At 36.8% G+C, this 21,162-nt stretch overlaps 1 protein-coding gene across 2 annotated transcripts in view; it reads left to right on the forward strand.

The window, feature by feature from the left end:
- The window catches only part of LOC150085302 (ATP-dependent DNA/RNA helicase DHX36-like), a 458,954-nt gene that overhangs the window by 104,262 nt on the left and 333,530 nt on the right, over positions 1-21,162 (forward strand). For both annotated transcript variants that reach the window (XR_016546967.1, XM_090373980.1), the window contains exons 8-9: positions 1,467-1,541; positions 15,261-15,427. Coding sequence is in view for 1 of the 2 variants with exons in the window: in XM_090373980.1 (XP_090230106.1) it covers positions 1,467-1,541; positions 15,261-15,427 (242 nt within the window). In the remaining variant the exon portion in view is untranslated. The remainder of the gene's footprint in view (positions 1-1,466; positions 1,542-15,260; positions 15,428-21,162) is intronic.

The following is a 21,162-nucleotide window of genomic DNA, read 5'->3' on the forward strand; positions in this document are numbered from 1 at the left end:
TGCGACTTTGCACTGTTCCCGCATGTGAAAATGAAGCTAAAAGGGAGGCGGTTTTCCAGTGATGAGGACCTTCTACGGGCTTGGGACAACGAGTGTGCTTTACTCCCTAGTGAAACTTGGCAGAACTGGTTTAAAGATTGGTTTCGGAGGATGGAGAGGTGTATTGAATGTAGAGGAAATTACTTTGAAAAAATTAAATAAACAAAGCTGTATTGCAAAACTTTCCTAGTACCCTTTGTATGTTATCGAGATATGCTATGCTGTAATGATTACAATGCTAAATTAGTTATATTCTTAGCTAAATACAAAAGACATATATGCTCAAAAAAAGTGATTAAAACCTTCAAAATACTTATTTATTACAATTTAAACCTAAATATTCTTCTACTGGCTTACTGGTTATGCTACTATATTCCCTTCAGAAACACCGCTACGATAACGGTATGAGTAGCAAGTTATAACTTACAAAATCACTAGCTAAATTTAAAAAATAAGCTAACAAACACCACTAAGCTTATTTAATCTATTTGTAAAACACAAATTAATATGCTAACTAATCAAAAATACAATAAAATTTCAATGAAAACTTATTGGCTTGTAGCAGCTACAGAAGTCTGTCTTCACCAAGCGATACCTGGCAGCCAAGCCCAAATATGGTGCAAGGAAGGCCTTAGGCTTTTGATACACTGCCCAAAGAAAAATTTTTTTTTTTTTTTAATATTTAAAAATAATATTGGATAAATAATAAAATTAAATAAACACCTATTTGACTCCTTGCTCACATAAGTCTCTCCAGTCTTTCCATTTAAATACATTTTAATTAATTAACAATGAAAATTAATAAGGTCAATAAATTTACTTTATTAATTTACTATACTTTATATTGAGTGACTGATAACCTCAGTCACTCATGGAGGTGACTTATTCCAGTAATTAACAGTTTGCTGGCTAAATGAAAGGATTCCAGTCCAAACCTCTTGCCCCACAATGTAAATTTATGGGTCCTAGTTCTAGAATAATTTAAAGAGAAAATGGAGAACAATGAAAATTCCATTCTCATTCATATTACTTTCACTTCTCAAAGCCTTATGTACCTCAGTCAGGTCTTTTCCAAGATTTTAGTCTACGTTCGATGTTTTTCCTTATATGGACACAGTTTTGCTAATCTTGCTAGTGCAACTAGCAAGATTAGCAAAACTGTAAAAATTGCACTGCCTGTTTTTAGGACCCTTTCAAGAAACTTGATAGCTTTTTTTTTAGGTGCAGTCTTCATACTCTAACACAGTATTCTAAATGTGGTCTTACAATTATCTTATACAGTGTGATTATAACCTTGTGTCTGCAAGTAGATATACAATAGCTAATTGTTGGGGCATATGATATTTTAAAATTTTTGTCTTTCATAAAATTATTAAATTTGTATGTGTGAAATAAATTTGTTTCATAAATCAATTTAATATTTGTAGTAGGCTGCCAAGATCGCAAGGTTCAATATTATATTGTACAACAGGAATTATTCTTCAGTGGCTACAATCAGATCCGTAAGAAGATTTTATAATTTTAGTATTTGATTGGTTCAGTTGAGCTCCTTTATAATGAAGTGTTTACATTTTCATAAAAATTTTGTTACATAGAAATAATGCTTATAGAGAAACTTGAATTTTCTGAACATCATGGAACAAAAAGTACTGTGTTAAGGAAATCAGTGGTATGCATTCATTATGTTTTGTATATTTTTATTAAATCATATATATATCAGGACATGGATGTGTTTAAAAAATGTGTAATTTTAACTTAGTAATATTTAAAAAATGTATAATTTTAACTTAGTAATGTTTAAAAAATGTGTAATTTTTTGATGGGTAGCACAACAGAAAACTGTCCTATTTTTGGAAAATGCTTCACAATATTAAATGCCCAGTCTCATTTCAACACTAAAATTTTTGATAGCAGTCAAAATAATTTTCCACACTTAAGATTACAATTGAAACAATTCCATAAAGCCTTGTGTATGATATATACTTAGGCTGTTGAGAAAAATTAGCAAGAGTGATTTCCGAATTTCATACTGTGAACTGAATTCTATTGCCAGTGATAGCATGTTTGCTAGTATAGTTATCTGGTTAAGTTTTTTTTTTTTTTTTAAATGAAAACCTCAAACATGAGAGGTATTAGAACCTGTAGTACTTAGTACAGTGCTTGGGTTGGAGGTTAAGACGAAAGAAGATATTTGTTGACGTTAGATTTGAACTTCTGTAGACTGTAATTTTCAGGAAATGCATATGAAGGAAGGTTGTTCCAGAAAACGGCAGTTAAATGAATAAACAAGGAAGATGAAAAGTTGGTTCTGTGAGTTTGAAGTTGGACGGTAATTGGATGTTGGCTGGTTGCAGCACATGTTTGGGCTGTTTTGAAAGAGAGAGTGGGATTTATAGAAGCCAATTCAGAAGAACAGTGCCTATGGAAGTATCTGTAGGAAAGGCATGCAGCAGAAACAGTATGTCTATGAGACAGCAAGTGGAGAGACTCTGTTAGAGATGAGTCATTAATTAACCTAACTGCCCCTTTCTGAATGGAATCTAGAAGCCTGAGAGAGGATTTGGGGGCACTGCCCCAGATGTGGGAACAATATTCCATTGAAGGGCAGATTTACGATTTGTACAGAGTGAACAGCTGTTTAGAAGAAAAGTAACGCCGAGAGCGAAAGAGAAAACCAAGTTTTTTAGATGCAGAGGAAGCAATATTTGTAATGTGCTTGTGCCAAGAGAGATTAGAAGTCAGGGTAATCCCCAAAAGAGATATATCATCTTGCCTAGAAATCGGTGTGTCACCAAAGATAAGCATAGGAGCAGAATAATGCTTATTGCGAGATATAAGACAAGACTGAGTTTTAGAAGGATTGAAATCAACTAAGTTGTCTTTCCCCACTGGAGAATTACTTGGAGATCGGCATTCAAGGAATTGGTAGCTAATATTCAAGAAGTTAAAGCTGATTGAGCAGGGCAAGTTTTTTCAAAATGGAAAGTGGAATGCAATGTGCTATCATCAGCAAAACTATGGATAGGATTTCCAGTCAATGGAAGAAGGTCATTAATATACAAGAGGAAAAGAGTGGGGAAAAGAACTGAACCATGGGTGACACCAGCATTAGTGGAGAAGTTAGAAGACAGAGAGCCATCTAAAATCACCCTCAGTGAGTGATCAGAGAGAAAACTGGATAATGAATTACTAAAAACAGTTGGCAAACCATAAGATGAAAGCTTGTTTAGAAGACTTTTATGCCAAACATGATCAAAAGCCTTTGAGATGTCAAGAGCAACTACTTGTGTTTCACCAAACCTTTCCATTGAATTAGTCCATAAATGGGTAACATAAGCCAGAATATCACCAGTGGATCGACACTGATGGAATCCATACTGGCGATCGTTGATCAGTCGGAAGGTTTCTAGGTCGTATAAGAGTTGGCTCTTAATTGATTTCTCCATTACTTTAGAAAGAGTAGAAGTAATTGCAATGGGACGATAATTGGATGGGAGTGATTTGTCACCCTTTTTAGGAACTGGCTGGATATGAGCAAATTTCCAAGCAGAAGGAAAAACACCTTTGGAATAAGAAAGTGAAAAAAGGCGGCAGAGAATAGGAGTAAGTTCAGGAGCACAGGTTTTGAGAACAAGTGGAGAAATACCATCGGGACCTGGAGCTTTCTTAGCATCAAGATTCATCAAAATCCTTCTGATATCCTTTTGACGGAAGACGACAGGTGGCATTGAATGGAGCGTGTTGGAATGGTGGGAGGTGTTTTACCAAGATCATTAATACATGAGGTGGAAGAAAAATAGGATGCTAGCAGGTCAGCTTTATCCTCAGCTGATGTGACAACAGAACCATCTGGTTTGGACAGAGTTGGGAGCAGAGATGGGCAAAAGTTGTGGCCAATAGCTTTGGCAAGAGACCAGAATGCTCGCTTACCATCAGGGCAAGAAGCAAATTTTCTACTCTTAGCCTGTTCAAACTCAAGTTTGGACTGATTAATAACTGCTTTACAATTGTTGCGAGCTTTGGTGTAGGCAGAAAATGAAACTGAAGAATTAGAAAGAAGCCAATTACGATATGCAACATTCTTCTCTTGAACAGCCTTAGCACATTTATTGGAAAACCAAGGTTTAGATAAAGGACGAGATTTTAAAGTGGAGTGTGGAATAAAGGATTCCATTACTGCAAGAATAATTTCACTGACACGATCTGAGCAAACGCTGACATCAGAAGTTTTGAAACAGTAATCCGACCAAGGAAAAGAAAAGTTTGATATTACAAGAATGCAAAATGGGATGATTTGAAAGATTTCTTTTCTTCTTTTCCTTGGTTGGATTACTGTTTCAAATATTCTGATAGGAATATTTGCTCAGAGAAGAGTCAGTGGAATTATTCTTGTAGGGATGGAATTCTTTAAAATCTTTTCCTTTATCTAAACTTCGGTTTTCCAATAAATGTGGTAAGACTTCAAGATAAGAATGTTACATATCACAATTGGCTTGTATCCAAATTTCCAGGTTCAATTTTTGCCTACACCAAAGCTTGCAACAATTTAAAGCAGTTATTAATTAGTCCAAACTAGAATTTGATCTAGAGTACTGTATACAGGTCTGAAGGCCTCATTTTAGGAAGGATGTAGATCTGCTGGTTGAAATTGTTGAAGTTAACACCAGGGTCTGGAGACTAGGCACCTGTGGGGTGATCTATATGAGGTGGTTAAAAGGGTGCTCTTTTAACCACCTACTACCAAAATTTCAGCATAGCATTGAAAAAAACCCATGAGCTGTACTGGCAGCATATCTGCAATACTCAGAGAATTTCATATTTGACTTCACAATTATCCCCAGGTCTTTTTCATTTGCTACTACCCTGAGTGTAGTTCTACACAGTTGATTACTCTGAGATTACTGCTACCCATATGCAGTATCTTGCATTTGCTAGTGTTAAACTTCAACTGCCATTTCTCAGGCAATTGAAGCTTAATATTGAATGCCAGTCGACCTAATTTTTCTAAATCTTATTGCAGTAGCATACAGTCATTAACTACCCTGTCACCCTTTGTATTATCTGCAAACTTTGACATTAAGCCTGTTGTTTTCAATATTTATTCATGATACATCAGTATCATGAATAAATATTGAAAACAACAATGGACCCAGTACTGAACCCTGGGGTACTCCACTGATAACATTAGTCCATAAAGAGCAGTGCCCATTGATAACCAGTCTGTCTTCTTCCACTTAACCATCTCTTTATCCAAAGCAGTAACTTGCCCTTAATGCAACACTTCTCCAGTTTGTACAGCAGTCTTTTATGTGCAACTGTATCAGTCTTTTATGGCCACTGCATCATATAACCACACCAGATTGGTTAAACTGCCCCTTAACAAATCCATGCTGTCTGAATTATTACTGCAGTTTTCTCTAGATGATCCTGCAATGCTTCTTTAACCAGTGACTGCATTATTTCCCTCCAGAATAGAAGTTAAACTAACAGGTCTGTAAATATTCGTGTCACCCTTTGATTTACCCTTTGTGAATTGGGGATACATTTGCACATCTCCAGTCCGTGGGAACCTCCCCCGAGTCCAAGGATGCTCTCATAATTATGGCTAAGGGTTTGCTTAGTTGCTTTGCCGGCTCCTTTAATATAACTGGATAGATTCCATCCACCCCAGGTGCATTTCTTATGTTTAACTTCAACAATTTCTCCTCCACTTTGTTCTCTGTTATTACAAAATCATTTAGCTGCTTGTTAGAGTTTAGTAAACTTCTGTCCTTCCCTTTCTCACAGAATTCCTCATGTGTGAATGTAGATGCAAAATACTCATTCATTTTGTCAGCTATCTGAGCAGGATCATCAACAGTCGAACATCGATAACAAGTGGACCAATTTGATTTATCCCCTTCCTTCTAGAGTAAAGATATCTTCGTTGTTTTTTGCATCCGTTGCCAATGATTTCTCGTAATCAAAAATCACCAGCAAAGGGATTTTATTAGTATTAATCAGGCCAGATGATTAGAGGAGCAAACTTATTCCATAGTTGCAAAAAAAAGAGACCAAAAAGACCCATCACTAAAAAGCAACTTGATTTTACTGGTGTATCAGATTTTAGTATTGGCTTCCAGAAGAAAGTGCTGAAAGAATGTCACTTTCATTTGGGCAAATGAGATGAAGGAAACTGTCATACATTCGTTTCAACTTATAATTAAGTTGATAAAATGGAAAATCAAACACTTTATAACATTTTTGAGAAAAGCTCTCATAATTTTAAGAGCTCTGCTGTGTTTTTCTCCCCTTTCAATTTAATGAACTGAATAATTATCATTGAATGTTCACTCACTCACTCACTCTTGTATAATGAGTAATATGGAAAGAAAGTTAATAAATTGTAACAAACTGTAACTAATACTTATGGGCCAATGCATTTGCAACAGCAGTGATGCATTACGATCATAATGTATATAAAATATGTTGTATATAGCACTTAATATTGAAGACAGTACCAAGATAGATTTATAGAAAACACAAGGGATAAAGTAAGGTTAGTAGGAAAAAAAAAATTAATATATATATACAGGCATACCTCGAATAACGAATAGGATGCGTTACATGAAATTACTTCGTTAAGCGAAACTTCGTTTTCAGAGGTAAAAATACTATGGCCAGAATAGGGATACGTTCCTACGTAAAGAAAATGAAAAGCTCTTTTTCGAACAAAGAAAAGTTTTATTAAATAAACAGTCAACTTACATACAAAGTGAAATCACATTTTAAAATATGAGTCTAAAGTTGATTGTTTATGCTTTTTTTCTCTTTCATTTAACTGCCTATACAGAGTTATTGCATTTAACACTGATCGCTTAACAATAACACTTCTTCCTAAATCAGGATCATTTTCACTAAAAAAATTTAAAATGTTTTCAATGTCATTTAAGCACCTTTTTAAATCTTTGGTTGTTAACACTTTTTTGGCAGGAACTTCTTTAACTTTGTCTTCATTATCTTTGTCTTCGTTGCTAACAAGGTTTTCTAAATCTTCCACTGAAAAACCATCATCTTCTGCATTCAATAAATTTCTAACATCCTCTTCATCGACATTTTTGAAACCTATTGATTGAGCCATCTGGATAACTTCATTTCTAATTTCTTGGATATTATTTTCTTCTTCCAGTACAACTTCTGGCCATATTTTGCACCAAACTCCATTTAAGCATTTCTTAGTGACTTCTTTCCAAGAACTATCAATGTTTTCAATTGCATTTTTAATGGTGTAGTTTTTCCAAAAAGTTTTAACTGTCATTTCCTCTTTATCCTCTTGTTCAGTTATTAAATTGCTTAATGTTCGACGCAGATAATAAGCTTTAAATGATGCTGTTACTCCGTGAATCCAATGGTTGAATCAGGGAAGTTGTGTTTGCTGGAAGAAACACAACTTTGACAGGAATGCATGTGTCCAACGTGTTAAGATCAGTAGAATGTCCCGGAGCATTGTCTAACAACAAAAGAGCTTTTTCTTCAAAGTTGTTTTTTTGACAATACCGTTTTACTTCAGGACAAAAGTGGTTAACAAACCAATCAGTAAATAACTCCTTGGTAACCCAAGCTTTTCTATTTGCTTTCCATATTACAGGTAAATTCATTTTTATGTTACCTTTTAACGCCCTCGGATTTTCTGAATGGTAAACAAATAACAATTTTAATTTATAATCGCCAGAGGCATTTGATCCAAAGAGTAACGTTAAACGGTCTTTGGCTGCTTTGAACCCAGTAGCTGATTTTTCTTCAATAGAAATGAAGCTTTTTGTTGGTAGCCATTTCCAGAACAAACCACTTTCGTCAACATTGAACACCAAATTTGGTGCAAAATTTTCATGTTCAATTATTTCCTTTAGTTTTTCTGGAAACTTATTTGCAGCTTCAACACTTGCACTTGCAGCTTCTCCTGTTAATTTTACACTATGAATCCTGGCCCGTTTTTTAAATTTCTCGAACCAACCACGAGAAGCCCCAAAGGTTTCCGTAATTTCTTCAGTGTTTTTAGATTTCAGGTGATTAAACAAAAATAATGCTTTTTCTTGAATCACCATTTGACTTAAAGGCATATGACGTGACATATCATCTATCCACAAACTTAACATTTTCTCCATTTTTTTCTAAAATTGGATTCCTTAAGCGAGTTAATTTTGCCGCTGTAACATCTGTACAATTCTGAGCAGACTGTTTTATTTTTTCTGATTGACTTAGTATGGTTGTTAAAGTTGATTGTGCTAATCCTAAAGAATGTGCCACATCGGATTTTCTTTCGCCACTTTCAACACGTCGTACGATATTTAGTTTAGTTTCCAAAGAAATTGCTTTTCTTTTCTTTGATTCTGACATTTTAATTAACTAAAACAAAAATATTTCTATTAAAATTTACAAAATCTACGTTATGTAATGCTATCAAAGAACCTATTTCGATTATTGCAATGCACCACACTGAAACAACGTCAGTCATATAAAGGAAATGGAGGACAGTTAAAAATCACGATCTGGCATACCAAGAAAACTGACAGGTATGGATCATTGCAATGCACCACACTGAAACACACTCTATGAAGTGTAAACAACAACTAAATTAGGCGAATGAAGTGCAAAACTGTTATAACAGACACACCCGCAGCTTGGGAGTACGTAACGAGTCGCCGTCAGTCACCAATCGGATGATTGTCGGGCGTTGGCCTTAAATTGGAATATTTTTTTTATGTTAAATGGGGCTTGAAATTGCGGACTTCGTTATATCGAAGCTTCGTTATCAAAGGTAACGTTAACCGAGGTATGCCTGTATATATATGAATACAAAAAAAAAAGGGAAAGAAGAGAATATAAATTAAAATATATAGACAAAACTTATCGCTATTTACTCACAATCTAGATAACTTCATCTGGGGCCAACCACCCAGACTGAAAGCAAAAAATGACAAGGAGTTCTCTGTTTCTGTAATGATTAATATCTGCTAAGTTATATGAAATAATAATAGTAATAAATTTAGAGATTAAGTTATTTGAATCTAAACCAATAAAAGGTAGTTAAAAATTTAGAATCAAAAGAAAGATAATACAAAGTATTTATGCAAGCACATATTGAACATCGTTGACCTGACAGAGAACGTAATTTAATAATTAAAATAAGAATAAATGTAAAGCATAAGGCATATCTACCGTATTCAAGACACGATATAGTAACAACAATAGTCATCATGAAAGAAATGCAAATCCCTCTAGTGAGTTATTTGTTATTTGTTTTTTTTAGGAGCATTAGCAACTAAGGCCATACTACTCTGTGAATATGCGGTGGTCATTCCCTGACTTTTCCGCATCCTCCATATTTGGTGGTGACGGGCTCGAACCCCGATCTAATCAAGAAGCGTGTGGTACGCACTGCTGCTCCTTCCCACCTGGCTACGGAGGCGCCAACTCTAGTGAGTTAATATGCATGTGGTGACCCCTATGTGATGGACATGGTAAATAGCCAATTAGTTAAAATTTAGTTAATGCAAAAAGAAACGTGCAGATAATAAGATTAATAAAAACTAATAGAGTAGGAATAATAGTACCTCAACTTCGTGAGGGTGAAAATATAGTGGTAGAAATAAGTAGTAGTTTCTCCTGCATCCTCGGATTACCCCAATAATTTCGGAGAAATAAAAGCAAAGAGTGTAGGACAGCTTAAAGATGCTGCAAGATATAAGTTGTAGCTGGGGTAATCGCAAATCCATTCCTATAGTAGGACCCTGAGCTGAATTTGCATGTCACCTTAGCGTTAACTTAAGTATATCCAGTGTTATTATAAAATAAAATAACAAAATAAAATAAATGATACACTATAATTTTGTAGGCCAGTGGGTACAAGTTTTCTAAGCCATAAGTCACCAAGAAAGAAAAGCGTATCCTATGTACATAATATACATGGCTCTAAGTCCGTAAATTATGGTAATTATATTGGAGCAGTGGGTTCAGGAAATAATTTTTTGAAATTAATTATGTTTATCGCCTTCCTGAAGTGGTATTTTAGGTAAATGATAGGGAAATTATTATTTATCAACTTATTGTATAATGCTATTATGTTTGCTGCAAAGTTTGTATTTTTATTGCCAATAGAAGCAATCTTCAGGCATTCGGATAAAATGATATTTGCATGCACTGATTTCGATATATTAGATCTCCAGTTTGTTAGGCAGACTACATTGAAATTAAATGCTCTGTCGGGTCAATGATGTTCAATATGTGCTTGCATAAATACTTTGTATTATCTTTCTTTTGATTCTAAATTTTTAACTACCTTTTATTGATTCAGATTCAAATTACTTAATCTCTAAATTTATTACTATTATTATTTCATATCACTTAGTAGATATTGATCATTACAGAAACAGAGAACTGCTTGTCGTTTTTTGCCTTCAGTTTGGGTGGTTGGCCCCAGACGAAGTCACCTAGATTGTGAGTCAATAGCGATAGGTTTTGTGTATATATTTTAAATTATATTCTTTTTTTTTCTCCCTTTTTTTGTGTAAATATATATATTTATATATATATGTATATATATTTATATATATACAGGGTGTCTCAAAAATATTGGGGAGTTAGGTAACAAACGTTTAGGTAACATCTAAAGGAATGTGAATCGCATAGGAACCCATGACCGGAAACTTCACGGGAAAGTAGTAGCAGAGGCACAAGAAGCAGAAATGGCACAAGACAGTAATTAGTGGCAAACATTTATTTGACATAATATTAACAATGGAGTACGAGATGGATGCATTTCATGATGTTACAACAGATGCTCGAAGGTTCCACCATGAGACGCGATGCATGCATGACACTGACGCAGCATGGATTGGCAGACACGGTCGAACACACCTGGAGTTTCTTTGACAGTAGCAGTAACGCACAGATGAGTCTCGCCACGAGATCCATTCAGGCGATTCATCCACTTGATATCGATGGGTCAACTGTTGATGATCCTGCTCAGGTAGCTAACAAACTGAATGAATATTTTGCATCGACATTCACACATGAGGAGTTATTCAGCGAGGGGAATGCCAGAGGTGTATTCAACTCTGGCAGTAAGCTAGAGAATCTTGTAATAACTGAGAGCAAAGTGGAGGAGAAATTGTCGAAGGCAAATACAAGAAAGGCACCTGGGGTGGATGGGATCTATCCAGTTATATTAAAGGAGGCAGCAAAGGAAGTAAGCAAACCCTTAGCCATAATTATAAGTGCTTCCTTGGACACAGGGGAAGTACCCGTGGACTGGAGATGTGCAAATGTGACCACAATTCACAAAGGAGGATCAAAGGGCGACACATATAATTATAGACCTGTTAGTTTAACTTCTGTTCCTGGAAAATTAATGGAGGCACTGGTTAAAGAAGCACTGCAGGATCATCTAGACAAGACTTCAGTCATAGCTCAGACACAGCATGGTTTTGTTAAGGGGGAAGTCTTGCCTGACCAATTTGATTGGATACTATGATGCAGTCACAAAAGAACTGGATGCAGGGAATAACTTTGATATTATATACTTGGATCTTAGAAAGGCTTTCGATACTGTTGCACATGGAAGACTGCTGCACAAATTGGAGCAGTGTGGCATTGGAGGCAAATTGCTACTATGGATAAAGGGGTGGTTGAGGGGGAGAAGACAGAGAGTGGTAATCAATGGACACTGCTCATCGTGGACTAATGTTTTTAGTGGAGTCCCTCAGGGTTCAGTATTGGGTCCATTATTGTTTTCTGTATTTATAAATGATATTGATGATGGTATATCAAGCTTAATGTCCAAGTTTGCAGACGATACGAAGGTTGGCAGGGTTGTCAAGGACACTACAGACACTATGCCACTGCAACAGGATCTGGAAAGGTTGAGCAGATGGGCTTCGAGGTGGCAAATGAAGTTGAACATTGACAAATGTAAAGTACTACATATGGGAAACAGCAACCCCAGAGCAACGTATCAACTCTGTGGTACTACACTGACAGTGGTAGAGAATGAAAGGGACCTGGGGGTGGTTGTGCAGGCAGATATGAAGTTTTCTGAGCAGTGCAGACAGGCTGCAAGAGTAGCTCATGGTGTATTGTCGATGATATATAGGAATTTTTCTAGCAGGGATAAGGAGGTGATTATTCCCTTGTATAAGGCAATGGTCAGGCCACACCTAGAGTACTGTATACAGGTCTGGAGGCCTCATTTCAAGAAGGATGTAGAGCTGCTGGAACGAGTACAGAGAAGGGCAACAAGATTAGTGAATGGAACAAAGGGGTGCTCTTACGAAGAAAGGCTTAAGTTTTGCAAATTACAGTGTCTGGAGACTAGGCACCGGCGAGGTGATCTGATAGAGATGTATAAAGCCTTGAATGGTTTGAGCATGCTCAATGCTGATGGGATTCTTCCTCTTGCTCAGAATAATCACCTGAGAGGGCATAAATTCAAATTGAGAAAAGACAGATGTAGGATAGACGTGAGGAAATTTGCATTTAGCTAGCGGGTGGTTGGTTGGTGGAATAGACTTCCATCCCTTGTCGTGGAAGTTGATAGCCTAAATAAGTTTAAGGCTCAGCTGGACAGGTATTTCGAACGAACAGAGGGGTGAAGTGAAAGTGGTTATTTTTTATTTATTTATTTATTTTTTTGGCTGATGCTGCATAAGCTTGCTTTCTTGCATCAAATGCCTCTACTAATGCTAATGCGATAGATTTGAGGGCTCCCACAGAAAGAAATCAAGGCTCGATAAATCAGGTGAGTGTGGGGGCCAGGCAACAGGTCCACCACGGCCAATCCATCGACGCCCAAAACTCCTGTTCAAATGGTCAAAAACACACCTGCCATAATGGGCAGGCGCCCCGTCATGTTGAAACCAAATTTTGCGTCTCACATTTTCTGGAACATCGTCAAGTAACCCTGGTAGAACTTGTTCAAGAAAGATCCGATATTTAGCAGAGTTCATGCGGGATGGTATTTCTATTTTTATACCACTGCCTGTTACATAAATTTACATAAAATCACCTTTCTCAAAAACATTTTTCAAAACTATTCATTTTAACCCACATGCATTTACACTTTAATTTGACTTAATTTAATTTAATTGTTTTATTTTAACTTCGCACACTGCATTGGGCTATCTTACTCCTGTTTTTCGAGGTTTTATTTTTATTTCTCCCTCCCCCCTTTTTATATATATTTCAGTTATATTTAGTTATATTGTAATAGTTCCTCCATCAACATGGATTTGTATAGAATGTACATCATGTACCAAAAAGTGTTTTGGTACTTGATGAGGTGTAGTCCCCTGATGAAATACCTGATCCATTTACCAATTTTATCTAGTTTGCATCAAAAAAAAAATTTTTTTTTTTTTTTTTTTTTTTGCCCTCATTTTGATGCTCACTACATTTATTATTTTACATTTATTAATTTCTACTTCCCTTTCAGCTTTTGTACATATGATTTGTTACCTGGTACACACACTTATACTCGTTGCACTTACTTACCTAGGCCTTGTGTGTACTAGGGTGTGGCCGCATCAGCGCTAGTTAGTCTAGGCATAACTTATACTTTTTATTCTAAGTATAGTTAAGTCGTTTTCGACATTCTTCTTTTGGTTAACATGTTCATCTCGCCTATATAGCTCTATTTATCGTTAATGGTTTTTATAGGACAAAAGCTTCGTATACCCTCAGGGATGAAGAGAGATGGAGCTATTTACCCCTTCTCTACCCTTCCCCGCGGTTTGGGCTTTGCGTTGTGCTTATTTTTATCGGGTAATCATGCAACCGATTACTCGACACCGCGATTAACCTGTAATCATTCTTTAACATTTAGCTTTTGTGGTTACATGTGAGGTTTTGGCAGAGAACGAGAAACTCCTATAGTGCAAAATATAATAAAGTTTAATACAAGAGAAAGTAAATCTTACATAGTTATAAATTCAACAAATCATTATGATAATAATAGGATCATGGTCTTTGGGATTATCATTCTTAAATACAGCAGTTATTAGTTAGTTACAAGATTATAAGAGGCTAGAAAGAATCCATCTTTTCATCATCAACTTACCAGTCTAAGATACGGCTGGGCGGCGGCTCTTCCTTCCGTTCTCCGTGACTGGAACGTCTCTATTCTCTTCTATCCTCTGCAGTATCTTCTTTGCTCTCTCTTCTTCTCGTCACCTCCTCTTCTCTCGACCTCTCTCTCGACTTCTCGTTCTCGACTCGACTTCCCTCTCGACTCCCTCTGTTTTTCTCTGGGTCTCGAGGACCCGCTTTTATACCCCTAGTTCTCCCTTTTGTTTATACATTTTCCTTTCTCTTATTGGAGAACTCCCATGTTATAGGACACTTAATCAAAGGAGTCACCACCATCCTTGATTACGCCACGCTATGTCTCAAACATTCTGGCCACACGTGTAGACACTTCACCAGCTCCTTATTAGGAAAATGAAGAGTCTCTAGCTTACATATTCACTGAGTTTATGATGCTCGGAGGAATCTGCCATATCCGTTCACACGGGCGTGTCTGTATATCTTTCTCTCTGATTCCCCCCCCCCTTCTGTCGTCATTATTTGCATGTCAAGCTAAGCGCATCTTTCCTGTGTTTATGAAAATCTAACCCGTAGGTGGCTCCCGAGATAGCTGTCGCCGGCAAACAACTGCAGGCTTCTGTAGAGTTTCTTAGATAGGCTTTCTTTTTACATAGTTGCTGTGGCTAATTTTGCCATATTTTAAGTCGCCATTATAACAGGTTCCAATTTAAAGATTTAAGGACATCTAACTTGCTTTAACTCTCAGTTTTAATAACTCTAAAATTATTAATAAACGAAGTATTAATTAAGTAGGGGAATTATGAGAAATTAAAATTGATATACTTATTATAGATTAAAGGGAAAGGCGGAATTAGCACTGTAACAGATTAGACTGTTAATTCTACATAATTCTACATTTTTTTTTTTTTTTTAGGTTCTTAATATTTTTTTTTCTCTTTTTTCTTCTATTAGGCCTGGCACCTTAATAACTTCTCCATCTTTTAGTATTTTCAATTAATTATTTTTAATTCTTATCTTTATATTTTTGTATCCTGTTTTTGCTGCCTTTCACATTCAGGTACACTTACTGTTTTTCTTTTCTTTTTCTTACATTTTATACATTTGAATATATATATATATTCATTTTTTTTTTTTTTTGTTAGATATTTGTCGAGAACATCACATATTATTTTGGATGAAGTACATGAGCAAGATCTGCATACAGATTTTCTGATGATCATTTTGAAAGATTTACTAAAGCGAAGATCTAATCTGAAGCTTATACTGATGAGTGCTACTCTTAATGTTGAGCAGTTTGCTAATTATTTTGGTAAGAATTTTTAGCTTCTGGACCTTTATTTATTCTGTAATTTTTTTTCGAAAAATGAAAATTGGCAAAAAGTGGAACATAGCCTTTTTTCACTTGCAAATGCATATAAAAGCTTAATAACATGTTTACACTATCATATAACCCCCAGGGGCTGACACGTGGTGAGTATGGGCTTGGCACACCGAGGGTCCTGAGCTGGATATCATTATTCTTCTCTTTCTTGGTGTTTCCCTTCTACTTCTCTCTCAGCGTAACTCAGAAATTTTTTTGGCTGGTGCAGCATAAGCCTCAGGCTTCCTTGCACCATGTGGCTAATAATATGCTGTAAACAGACTGACCCACCAACAGTAAAATGGTGCCCTTCTCCAATTCAGCTGCTGAGCATATCATGCCAAAAAAGCAGAACAAGCACTGAACGTAATGAATATAATTGAAAACTGCCATATTAGCAGAACGCAGAGAAGGGCTCTACTGTACAAATAGCAGAAGTTTGTCTAGGGTATATGATTCCCCCTCTTTGCCTCTTGAATATGAATGAAAGTAAATAAATTATATATAGGATAGTCAATCACCACATTAGAAATGGTCATAAAAAGAAAAGTACACCACATAAAGAGAAACAATTTATTTTATCAAAAAGAATGCTCATCTTTTCGTATTCTGAAGGATGCTGAAATGCTATTTAGCATCACATCAACTGTAGTCCGGGGTTCGAGCCCGTCACCACCAAATACGGAGGATGCGGAAAGGTCAGGGAATGACCACCGCATATTCCCGGAGCAATATGGCCTTAGTTGCTAATGCTCCTAAAAACCAAATAAGAAAACAAACCAACTGTAGTCCAACAGAAGCCTTAACTTCTGTTGAACTTGGTCTTTTCCTCTCTCTCTCTCTCTCTCTCTCTCTAGCCATCTCCTTTAGCCCACAATACCATTAGCCTCTATCAAATCATCCAGCATTTCAGATTTTCATTTTCTCTCCATATTCTTGTCCATTACTTTCCCTTCAGTTGCATCTGTCAGCAAATTCTCTTCCCTTAGTATATGTTCAGTGCAGTTTTCTTTTTCCCTTTATAGTCTGTCTTCATCAAACTTCAATTTTCTCTTATCACCTTAAATACTTCCTAATTTCTAACCTTATCTGACCATTTCACCCTTTCAAGTTTCCTCCACAACCACATTTCACAAGCTTTAATTCTTCAGATATCCTCCTTTATTGCCTGTGTCTCAGCTCTACAAAGCATGACACTCCATACAAAACATTTAATTAACGTCTTCCTAATGCATTAAGGGCTTAAGCCTCAAGTTGTGAAAGTGATTAGACTGTGTATTTTAGTGCAATTGCATCATTTATACATAGCTAATAATAGATTAGCCAATTTGCAATAGCGGCATTGTTTAAGTTACATCTCATATTGTGAATACCTTCACGACGAGTTGCCATGAGTGCACGACAAGGTGCCGTCTGGGTGGTGGTGGTGGTATCCACTGAGAATAAGTAACAACAGTCTTCTCCTTCGGTGAAGCGTTAATTATTCGAAGTAGTGCAATGTTATGGCAACTCATCATGAAGTTATTCACAATATGAGATGTAACTTAAACGATGCCGCTATTGCAAATTTGCTAATCTATTATTAGCTGTGTATAAATGATGCAATTGCACTAAAATACACATAGTTTAACCTCTTCCTTAACTCAGTATCATGTTTTCCTTGTAAATATTTGCTTCCTCTTCTCAGATGCTATCTTACCCAGTGAAATGCCAGTTCAAATTTCTTGAGTACTTTTCCCATCACTTTTTTTGGCAGCCTACCAAGGCTGCCAAATATTTATCTAAGGCTGCTATCTATATTTAGTATTAGTATTGGCCATGTGGTGCAAGGAAGCCTAAGGCTTATGCTGCACCAGCCAGAGGCGCATTATGGCCTTTGCTGCCCTTGTGCTATAAAGCCTACAAACAACAACTACAACACCAGCCAAAAAAAAGTAAAATAATAAAATGAATAATTAATAAATAATAAAAGAAAAGGAATTCCCTCATTCATTTCCTCTATGCATTTTCCTCATTCCATAGATAACTATCCATCTGACCTTTGAATTTCCCCAAACTGTCAGCCTCAACCACCCGTGTAGGTAAATTATTCCAGTTATTTATAACTCTCTGGCTAAAATAGAACTCATGCAATCCAATCTAAACATCTTCCGCCATAATTGGAATTTATAACCCTTGGTTCTAGAATCATTTATATCCATGAAAATTTCATCCTCATTCATTTTACTTTTGCCTCTCAGAGCCTTAAACACCTTAATCAAGTCTCCTCTAAGGTGCCTAGTTTCCAAGCTGTGCAACCTACATATTTGAAGTATTTTCTCATATGGACGCCCTTTTGCCGATTTCACCAGGTGAGTTAGACATTTTCAAGAAGCTCAATGTCTTTCTTTTTGGTGTGGTCTCCACACTTCAACACAGTATTCCAACTGTGGTTTAACAATAGCCTTATATAATAGGATTATTGTGCCCTTATCTCTATTAGCAATTGTTCGATAAACCATCAATAGGACACCATGGGCCTTCCTTGCAACCTGTCTACAATACTCGGAGAACTTCTTGTCTGACTGTATCGTACACCGAAATCCCTTTCCTCCACTATTGGCTCTAGTTCAACTCCACCAAGTGTATAAGCTATTTTGAGGATGCTGTATAAGTTATATGCTGTATAGGTGTAAGACCTTGAATTTTAACATTAGCATTAGTAGAGGCATATGATGCAAGAAAGCAAGCTTATGAAGCATCAGCCAAAAAAAAAAACGCTCCCATTTCACTCCTCCTTTTGTTCCAAATACCTGTCCAGCTCAGCCTTAAATTTATTTAGGCTATCAACTTCCACAACAAAAGATGGAAGTCTGTTCCACCAATCAACTACCCGCTGGCTAAAGGCAGACTTCCACACATCTATCCTACAACTGTCTTTCCTCAATTTGAATTTATGCATTCTCAGGTAATTATTCTGAGCAAGAGGAAGAATCCCATCAGCATTGAGCATGCTCAGACCATTCAAGGCTTTATACACCACAATCAGATCACCTCACAGGTGCCTAGTCTCCAGACTGTAATCTGCAAAACTTAAGCCTTTCTTCGTAAGAGCAACCCTTCGTTCCATTCACTAATCTTGTTACCCTTCCTGTACTCATTCCAACAGCTCTACATCCTTCTTAAAATGAGGCCTCCAGACCTGTTTACAGTATTCAAGGTATGGCCCAACCATTGCCTTATACAAGGGGATAGTCACCTCCTCCCTGCTAGAAAAATTCCTGTACATCATTGACAAGACACCATGAACTACTCTTGCAGTCTGCACTGCTCAGAAAACTTCATATCTCCCTGCACAATTATCCCAAGGTCCTTTTCATTCTCTACCACTGTCAGTGTAGTACCACAGAGTTGATACGTTACTGTAGGGTTACTGCTTCCCTTATGTAGTACTTTACATTTGTCAATGTTAAACTTCATTTGCCACCTCTCAGCCCATCTGCTCAACTTTTCTAGATCCTGTTGCAGCAACATACTGTCATTAGTGTCCTAAAAAACCCTGCAAACCTTTGTACTGTCTGCAAACTTGGACATTAAGCCTGATATACCATCATCAGTATCATTTATAAACACAGAAAACAACAATGGACCCAACACTGAACTTTTAGGGACTCCACTAATAACATTAGTCCATGAAGAGCAGTGTCCGTTGATTACCACTCTCTGTTTTCTCCCACTCAACCATCCCTTTATTCATAGCAGCAATTTGCCTCCAGTGCCCCGCTGCTCCAATTTATGCAGCATTCTTCCATGTGCAACAGTATCAAAAGCCTTTCTAAGATCCAAATATATGATATCAAAGTTATTCACTGCATCCAGTTCCTTTGTGACGACATCATAGTATCCAATCAAATTGGTCAGACAGGGCTTCCTCTAAACAAAAACCATGCTGTGTCCAAGCTATAACTGAAGTCTTGTCTAGATGATCCTGCAGTGCTTCTTTAACCAGTGCTTCCATTAATTTCCCTGGAACAGAAGTTAAACTAACAGGCTTATAATTACTTGTGTTGCCCTTTGATCCTCCTTTGTGAATTAGGGTCACATTTGCACATCTCCAGTCCATGGGTACCTTCCCTGAGTCCAAGGAAGCTCTCATCATTATGGCTAGGGGTTTGCTTACTTCCTTTGCTGCCTCCTTTAATATAACTGGATAGATCCATCCACTGCACAATTTCTCCTCCACTTTGCTCTCAGTTATTACAAAATCATCTAGCTCATTTCCAGAGTTTAATTCACCTCTGGTATTCCCCCTCCTTGAATAACTCCTCATGTGTGAATGTAGATGCAAAATACTCATTTAGTTTGTTAGCCACCTGAGCAGGATCATCAACAGTTGAACCATCAGTATCCAGTGGACCAATCTGATTCATCCCTTTCCTTCTAGGATTTACATAGGTAAAGAACTCTTTGCTGTTTTTCTTTGCATCCTTTGCCAAAGATTTCTCATAATCTGCCTTTGCCTGCCTAATCTCCTTTGTGACTTGGTTACAGACTAGCTTATATCTATCATAGGCTTCCATGTCACCCATTAATTTATATGAATCCCATGCATTTTTCTTCTCTGCCACATGTCTCATTAGTTCATCTGACATCCATTTAGGCCTAAATCTTGAACAATATTTCTTAGTTGGTATGTAAAGCCCTAGTAGCTTCCAAGATTAATTCTTTGAATGTCTCCCATTTTGAATTTGCTGTTGGTAACATCATTAGTTGATCCCACCGTATAGAATTTAAATACTGTCTCAGACCACCGTAGTTGCCTTTACGAAAGCAGAAACCCTTCCCTTTATCCCTGATGGTAGTTACCTCTTTGAGTAAATCCCACTTCAGCACACTGTGATCACTGCCACCTAGTGATTCCTTTATCTTCTGATTCTTAATGCATGAAGAATCACTACTGATAATCAGATCAAGAGTATTACTCCCTCTAGTTGCTTCCCGAACATGCTGATGTAGAAAACAATCATCCGATAAATCCAGAAAAGCCTTGCTAGTGTGTGAGTGACCAACCCACAAATTCCAGTCAATATCCGGGAAATTAAAATCCCCCATTATGAGACTTTCTGATTTACTGGCCCACTCTATTTCCCTGTACAGTTTCTTATTATACTCATCAGAGTCATTAGGCCTATAGCACACTCCTACTCTCAGTGTTGATCTCCCAGTGTTTATGTCACACCAAATTGACTCGACACTGCACTGTCCAGCTATGTCGACTGGCTGCACTTCCTAGGATTTTGTGTTTCTTAATTAATAGCATAACCCACTCTTCCCTTCCTATGCTGTCTATTCTTCCTGTACACATTGTACTCCCCAAATTCGAGTTCTGCATTTCTTATATCTGTGTGACACCACATCTCTGATATCCCAATAATATCTGCCTTTGATGTTTTGACCAACACCTCAAATTCATCAAATTTATTTACCAAACTCCTAGCATTGGTGTAAATGCAAGTATACATGCACCTGTTCCTATTCTTAACTACCCTAACACAACCCATGTGTTTACTTGTACCACAATGACTCCCAGCAGTCTCTGAAATACCCTGCATCTTGTTTTTCACTCTGCTGCTCATTCCAATAGAAGCAGTGTAAGAATCATTTTCACCTCTGCCAGTGGCTACTGTTAATCTATTAGTCCTTGT

Source organism: Mastigoproctus giganteus, chromosome 5 (assembly GCF_048544385.1).
Source record: "Mastigoproctus giganteus isolate SK-2022 chromosome 5, ASM4854438v1, whole genome shotgun sequence".
In the NCBI taxonomy this organism is placed as follows: domain Eukaryota; kingdom Metazoa; phylum Arthropoda; class Arachnida; order Uropygi; family Thelyphonidae; genus Mastigoproctus; species Mastigoproctus giganteus.